At 31.6% G+C, this 8564-nt stretch overlaps 1 protein-coding gene across 1 annotated transcript; it reads left to right on the top strand.

Annotated features, from left to right (window-relative positions):
* The first annotated feature begins 4018 nt into the window (after window positions 1–4018).
* On the top strand, window positions 4019–8116 carry LOC146956699 (protein SIEVE ELEMENT OCCLUSION B-like). Its single transcript, XM_085730682.1, has 7 exons — window positions 4019–4301; window positions 4605–4700; window positions 5363–5811; window positions 5981–6075; window positions 6518–6651; window positions 6751–7209; window positions 7326–8116. The coding sequence occupies exons 1-7, from the start codon at window positions 4095–4097 to the stop codon at window positions 7884–7886; spliced, it is 2001 nt and encodes a 666-aa protein (XP_085586808.1). The 5' UTR covers window positions 4019–4094; the 3' UTR covers window positions 7887–8116.
* Window positions 8117–8564: the final 448 nt, after the last annotated feature.

Genomic DNA, 8564 nt, shown 5'->3' with positions numbered 1-8564 from the left:
TACGCAATATGGTTCATGAGCTTAATTCATGAGTTTTGAGAATATTTTTGACAAATATGTTTTGGGAAAAAATTAGGTTAAGTTGTTGCAGACTTAACAAAATTAATAAATAAGAATAAATGTAGAAAATATTGTCAAAAAAAAGGCACAGGATAGACATGAAATTGGTTAAAAAAAGTGTACAAAATATTCTAAAAAAAAGAAGGCATGAAATTAGTGCGATGAATTTTTTTAGTATTGTGTACAAAATATTGTCAAAAAAAAAAAGGCAAGAGGATAGCAAAAAAAAAGGTAAGCGAATAGGAATGAAATTAATGTGATACAATTTTTTAGATGGATTTGTTAGGTTAAATTAGAGCTAATCTAATACAGCAAATGAGCGGGAAAAAATTAAGTTAAATTGCCGCAGACTTAACAAAATTAATAAATAAAGATCTGTCAATTTGAATAAGCGATGGTAATGCACATGAAGCTTATCTTTATGGACATACGTCATTGTCCATACGTCATTGATGAACAAGTGTAAAAAAAAGAGAAATGATATTTTGACAACAATTTTTTGACAACTTTTGGACAACTTTCTCTCTCATACTCACATGATGTTGTTATCCTCTCTCTTCCTTTTTCTCTCTCCATTGATTTTGACCAATAAGAAGTGAGAAAAACAAGGTTGTCAACAAAGTTGTCATCAAATGGATGTCAAAATATCATTACTCTAAAAAAACCCCTTAAAAAAATAACAAGTCTAAATAAGTTTATATTATATGGTGGTGAGCTGTAATGGTCTCCCCGATAAAACAGATCTTTACGGGTGGATATTAGACAACTCAAAAAATATTTATCATAAAATATTAAGAAAAACAGGAATAATATCCCGATAATAATGCTAACAAGTAATATGCGATGATAGCATATGCATGTGATGCGATGATATGTACTCCTTATAGAATTATTAATTAATGTAAGTAAAAAAAACGTTTGGTTTGGTCGACCCAATAGTAATTATTAGTATTTTTTTACAATAATTCAAAATAAGTATTTTTTTTTAAGGAATCAAAATAAGTAATTGGTAAACGTTGATTAATTCTGAGAAAAAATACATAGTATCTTTGAAGTTGTATAATAATCTACTTTCTTAGTTTGCTTAGTGGATACGGAGGAGGCACTATGACTCTATCATATGCAATTTTGTGGATCAATTTTGTGGTTAATGTAGCCTTTGAGTTGAGAGTGGACTCGAAGAAAGTCGTCGACTACTTTAAGAGATGTAGTATACATATAATGGAGTTTGAGGATTATGGAAGCTTGCAAACACTATTGTAGTTTATTTATTTTTTAAAACTCTCATGTTGAGTTTATTCAAAGACAAGTGAATAAGGTCGATCACGCTTTAGTTTGGGTAGCTACGTCTCAAGCTAGTTCACATGTCTTTATTGATGTACTATCATGTACTACTCAATTGATATATAATGAAACGCTATAAGATTTTTCCTCTTAAAAAAAAAGTTTTCGCCACCAACGTGAAAACCTCTTTCGTTAAACCTTGATGTCTGTTGTGAGTATCCGAAGTCCAGCTCGCCTAAACTTCCATTCACTAAAAAATATACCTCCTTCATTTTACAATACTATTTTTCTTAATAATATTTATGCATTGACATTTTAAATTTTGGTTAAATTAGATATTTGGTTCCTTAACTTATTTAATGTTTTCATGTTGGTCTCTTAATTAATTATTGTTACATTTTGGTCCCGTAACTATGCTTCCGGCTGTCAAATAAATTCATTCCATCAAATCTTGTTAAAAACTGTTAACATTCATCATATCCATCATCTCCATTCATCATATTCATCATCAAACCCAAAACTTACAACAAAAAAAATTCATTATCTTCATCTTCATTCATCACCTTCAACGTCAAATCCAGAAAAATAAAACAAAAAACTCAATAAACCCAAAATTCTAAATTAAACTCAATATTCAAGTTATGATCCAAACTATCATAATAAAAAAAAAAACTCCTTCAAAAAACCCTATCCTTAAAATTTTTGAAAGATTATGCATAATCCAAAGTCCTCGATATCCAAAGTCCTTGCTAACAGGTACAATCTGGATGGAAAAGTCCTTGCTAACAAGGACATATAGGGAATTCAGAAAGTTCTAATCGTCTGCCATCATTTTGTTCTAATGGTAAGTTGTCTATTAACAAAGCTTTGTGTGATATGGGAGCAAGTATCAATATAATGCCATTGACTATGGTGAAAATTATCGACTGTGCTATGGTTAAACCATCCAAGATGACCCTTACATTTGCTTATATTTCTATCAAATATCCTTGGTTAAACCATCCAAGATGACCCTTACATTTGCTTATATTTCTATCAAATATCCTTACAACATAGTATAAGACATGTGCTAGTGGATAAGTTCATCTTTCCTGCCGATTTTGTCATATTGGATGGAAGACTATGACTATCCTCTTCTTATAGGTAGTCCATTCTTAGCAATTGTAAGAGCATTGATAGATGTGGAGTCCAGTGAGCTGATGTAGAGGCTGAAATGATCAGTTGTCTTACAGTAAAAGCTCAAACTCATAATCCTACAAGGAGTAGGAAGGTAGGTCGATTGAATAGACAAGGTAAACAACCTCTGGTGCTAGGATGTCAAAAGTGTCAAATGCAAATGGTATAAAAACATGTTGATTATCAGAACAAGTTTTCAGTGTTTGACCACTTTTCTAGATGTAACTTTTAGAGTTGTTTGTCCTACGGTAAAAACCCTAACTCCTAATCCTACAAGCGGTGAAACTCCAGTCAAGTCTAGACATGTATGTGTTCCTTCTACACATTCGTACACCATAACATCTTATGGCCTAAGTGTCTACCTTACATCTAATGGATCAGTCAAGAAGTTCACAAACGCCTCTTTCTTCACTGGTAGGAAATAGTGGAAGCATAAGACAATATATAAAGATATTACAGTTCTCCCCTAATGACAATATTAATTACATTTCTTAATACATGTGAAATACCCAAAACGTCATACAATTTGGGACGAAGGGAGTATAAGTTACTCCATCCGTCACAAGATAAGTGAGTTATTTGTAAAAAAATACTCTGGTCCAATTTATAAGAAACATTTGACTTTTTTGATTCATTGCATAAATGATGTATTTGGTCTATATTCTATACCAAGTACATTAATTACTCAATGAATATAAAAAGTTAATTTTTTCTTATAAATAGGACCAGAGGGATGTCTCAAAATGATTGACCCATTTCACTTTTCAATACAATATTAATTATTTTTTTTTCAATTATAACTCTAATTAATACAACTTTCATCATTACCAATTTAATATACTCTACTTTGCATTTATGACAAGGAGAAATAACCAATACTTGACAATACACTCCAAACTATTTTTCTCTCTCATTCACTTATACACTTTTTCTTAATACGTGTGAAATGAACAAAAGACTCGTTTAAAATAGGACGGAGGGTATTAGTCTAAGTACAAAGTAATACTTTGATTAGTTTATTAATTTAAGGGTTTTTCGCTAACAATGGCTTAAGACGCTTTTAATGATACTCAATTAAGAAACTACTCCCTCCGGTCACTATTATAAGCAAAATTTGACTTTTTAGATACATTGAATAATTAATGTATCTAGTCTATAATAAAGTCTAGATACATTAATTATTGAATGTATCTAAAAAGTGAAATTTTGCTTATAATAGTGACCGGAGGGAGTATTCATTAGAAAAACTTAATATTTCAATTTCCGATACATTAATTACACAAGTTTCGACAAAATTTTATTATTTAAAATCTTTAAGAAGTATCCTTAAGACCGTTGTTAGCATTTCCATTAATTTAAAACAAAGACCTCTTGGAGAAGTGAAGAAATTGTACACAAGGCTTATCCTAATATAAAATTTGAAAATAAAAATCAATTACATGGAGAAATTCCAGCTCTCAAGGCTATAAATAGGGCACTGAAGCTACCTTCTCAAATCACAAAAAATCTTGGCTTCTAAACTATAACCCACAAGAGTATTTGTGTAATCCAATTTTTTTTCCTGAATCAGTAGTATGGCCAACCTAATGAAATCATTTCTTCACATTACCAGTGGCAATATTATTGACCATAACCCTTTAACCATGTCCGATGTACAAATTATGGGGGAGATTTATTCAACCCATGTCCATAGTGACACCAAGTTTGATGCTGAATCTCTTTTCAACATTGCTGCAAACATTCTTAGGCGTTCAACCTATGTTGTTGAAAACGTTGTGCAAGTATGCACCTTAATCATTCACTAATTTTTATTTTATTTATGTATTTTTATTTTTGTGGTTTTGCCAACTTCTAAACTAGTAATGTCTCTCTCTCACTCTCTTTTTCTAGCATTCTTTTAATATTCACTCTCTTATTAGGTGAAACTCATGTAGATCTAATCACTTTAATATGTAGAATCTTTTCTTAAGTGTGGTATACACATGAATTTCACTTAATAAAACCGTGGATGCTAGAGAGTGTTAGAAAAAGAATTTTCATAATACTCCTCAATTAAATAATGGTAAAATGTTTAACTATTGCAGGGAAATCAAGGAGGGCGGGAGCCATTGGATAATAACACACATCCCCCTGCTAGCTTCACTTCACCGTTGTGTACTTTGAAGAAAATTAATTCTGAGGTCTTTATTTTAATATTTCATTTTCAGATGCTAAACTACGTACACACACATCTCTCTTTAGAGTGGATTGAACCCGAGTTTTTAATTGAAAGGAAAAAAAAAATGGTAGCCAGGATGAGAGATTTCACTAAAGGTGATGGGTCATATGCATAACAATTTATAATAGTATTTGAGTATCAACTCATTTCTTAAATAAATGAAAATATAATAACATTTTTACTTTATTACAACTCATAATTTTTTTTACTTTGGTATTTGCTTAAATCTAAGGTGAAAGTTTCAGCTTGAGTTTTACTTTGGTAATACTTTTTTTTTTCCCTTTCTATTAGTATGAAATATTAATATGAATCTATCATGGGTCATGTGTTTTACTATTTCATATATTTTAAACATAATCAAATATTATTATTTCATGGGTTAATTTCGTAGTAGAATTGTTTACAATTGTAACTTTTGGATGAACCAGAAACTGATTCAAACTAAATTATATTTAATTAATGGATCAACCAATTTAGAAGTTTTAAAGAAGTCATATTCAAACCAAACCGCATGCCGTTTTGATATGTGAATCAAATAGTGTTTTGTCTAAGAACCAATTCAAATCGCATCGTGAATACCTTGGACTAGAAGTAAACTTATCGAATATTGTATGACGGTTGCAGATGTCATGCAAGGCTCCGGGTGAGAAAATTGCTTATGAAACAACACTAGCAATCCTGAAAAAGCTGGCAAACTATTCATGGGTTGAAAAAGGAGTGCTTACTCTTTCTGCTTTTGCTATTGAATATGGTGAGTTCTGGAATCTGTCACAGAATCTACCAACAGAATCACTTTCCATATCATTAGCCATAATGAAAAGAGTGCCTCAACTCACCAAACCTGAATCACTGAGAAAACACCACCATGCAATTTTGGAGGTGAACAATCTGATCAAGGCAACATGGCAAGTGATTGATATCATCATTGAGTTGGAAAGACTCCACTCACGTCATGACATCAAGAAAGTGCCAGCTCTTGCACTAGCATTGGAAGAATTCCCGGTTGATGTGTTTTGGGTTATCATCACCATTGCTGCAATTGTTACTCAGATTGAATGTCTCACTACTGATTCGTAAGTTTTTTTTATTATTTCAAATCGCATTTGAGTATCAAAACGCACGTTTGGGTGTTGAAAACGTGTAACCAAACAGGCACTTAATCTTAACCATGTTTTTTGATTGTTTTGTTTTATTTTGGTTTCTTCAAAATATAAAGAACTTACTGATATTATTTATTTTCAGGGATTCAAGGCAGAACTTATCTCAATTTGGTCATAAGATTTACATCATAATCAGCAAATTGAGGAACCATGTGGAACAATGCACTATACATATTGGTAATTAGCTTACCACATATTTACAATTTTATTTTTATAAGTTGAGATTAATATTGATGCACTATGGTTTGTAAAATATGTTGAAATTATATGCAGACACTTTTCGATTAGATGTAATAAAAGTCACACTCTTAGCATATATCAATTAAATCTTTATATGTTTTCTTTTTTATTCTAAAGAGTTTAACGACGAAACTCACACGCATTAAGGGTTGAGAAATGGAAAATCTCATCTCCAATGTGCACTTTTGCATATCAAATGTATTTGCTACTATCTTTTGAACTGTATTTACAAGAGTTTAATTTATATATGTTTTCTTTTATCAACCTCCAATGTAAGTATTTATTTTCTTTTTTTGAGAGAAAGTATTTCTTTTCTTATATACATGGAAAATATACAAATATATATTTGATAGTATACGGAAATTATTTGAATTACCAGATGAAGCAAAGTACATCAAGACGCTCAAGAATCTTTTTCAAACCCCGACGGAAGTAATGGAAGTGTTTAAAGTGTTGATTTTTCAGAAAGACGCTCCACAAGAGTCCATCTATGATGGTTCTACCAAAACACTGGTTAGTATTTTCATATTTTAAATAAAAATAAAAAATATTCATTTTTAACTTCTTTTTTTTTTTTTGTGTGGCTATTTAAATATTTTTTTTAATTAACAGGTTGATATTGAAGTGTTGAAAAAGAAGGAAGTGTTCTTGTTCATTTCAACCCTAGACATTAGCCAAGAAGACATCTCCATTTTGATTCCAATTTATGACCATTTAAAGAAAACAGGAAGCCAGTACAAGATTGTGTGGATTCCCATAGTGGAGGAATGGAATGCGAAGTTGAGGAAAACTTTTGATTCTTTGAAGTCAAAGATGCCTTGGTATGTTTTGCATCACTTTGCACCCATTAAAGGTATCAAGTACATAAAGGAGGAATTGCATTTCAGTCATAAGCCTTTGGTTGTTGTGTTGAGTCCACAAGGAAAGATTCTGCATCAGAATGCATTCCATATGATTCAAGTTTGGGGGGTAAAGGGTTTTCCTTACTCCAAAGACAAAGAAGAATCAATAACCCAAGAATTAATGTGGGTTGATTCTTTGTTGGTTGACATTGATATAAAGATTAAATGGGTAAGTATTTTGCTGGTCACAAATCTTTTTAAAACTTTTAATATTATTTTAATATGATCCAAATTGAGAAAAATGAACATGACTAAGAAAACTTTTGTTCCCTTTGAAAAATGAAGGAGGAGGAGAAATTTGTCATCATTTATGGAGGTAATGATAAGGCATGGATCCAAGAATTCACCAAGTCTGCTACTACCCTAGCAAATGATACAAATCTTAAGCAGGCAAAGACTTCAATTGAGTTGTTAAGCTTGGAGTCTCAACAGCCAAATGTGATTAACAAATTTTGGACAAAGGTGGAGAGTTTGTTTCTCACCAAGATGAACAATGATACAACAGACACTGTAAAACAACAGGTTGAGAAATTGCTTTCTTACAAGAATGAGACTGGGTGGGCAATTGTAACCAAAGGTTCTTTTGTGATTTCTGTTGGTCATGGGACTACAGTTTCGAAGACAGTGGCAGAGTTTGACAAATGGAAAGATGTGGCAATTAGAAAGGGCTTTGAATATTCATTTAATGAACATCATAAGAAGGTTGCTAGTACATTTCATCTTTGCTCTCACGTTGAGATTCATAGTGTTGCTGGAAAAATCCCAGATTTTGTCGAGTGTCCAGATTGTCGTCGCAGAATGGAAGTGTTTATCACCTACAAATGCTGCCATAATGGTGAGCATTAGCATTGGAGTGCTATGTTTGTTTTATGTTCAATTGTTGCATTTTCTTCTCAGTTTTATTTATGGTCGTTTAAGTGTGAGATGAATTTCAGTTTATTTACCCCTTATGGGATGTAGCCATAAGTCATGCATTACTGTTGATCACAGTAAGATCATGAATGCAACTAGAATAAGGCTATTTGTTAACTTTGCTTATTTTGCTGTATGAATTAATAAAATGTTATTTTAAGTCATGTGTCCTAAATATTTCACTTTTAAGTTTGGGGTTTGCTAGAACACACCCACTAGTTTTTATGTGGGAGTGTTTTAGCAAGTAAATAACTAAAAAGTGGTTAAATACACCCTAAGGTGTATGTTGCTATAACACACCTTCTAACAATAACAAGTGGGTGTGTTCTAGCAAATCCTATAGGCATTTGCTAGAACACACCCACTAGTTTTTATGTGGGAGTGTTTTAGCAAGTAAATAACTAAAAAGTGGTTAATTACACCCTAAGGTGTAGCTTTGCTAAAACACTCCCACATAAAAATTAGTGGGTGTGTTCTAGCAAACCCCTTTAAGTTTTTAGCTCTGCTTAAAAAAATAAATATTTACCTTTCTAATTTTCTAATGGCTATTTTAAAAAAAGAATTTAATAAAGATGTATTGGCGATATAACATTATTTAACTCGATGATATCT

This window comes from Medicago sativa, chromosome 1 (genome assembly GCF_051527215.1).
Source record: "Medicago sativa cultivar Bolivia chromosome 1, Bolivia_mono, whole genome shotgun sequence".
Classification (NCBI taxonomy): Eukaryota; Viridiplantae; Streptophyta; class Magnoliopsida; order Fabales; family Fabaceae; genus Medicago; species Medicago sativa.
The sequence above is the reverse complement of the archived record's forward strand: the minus strand, read 5'-3'. Positions and strand labels throughout refer to the sequence as shown.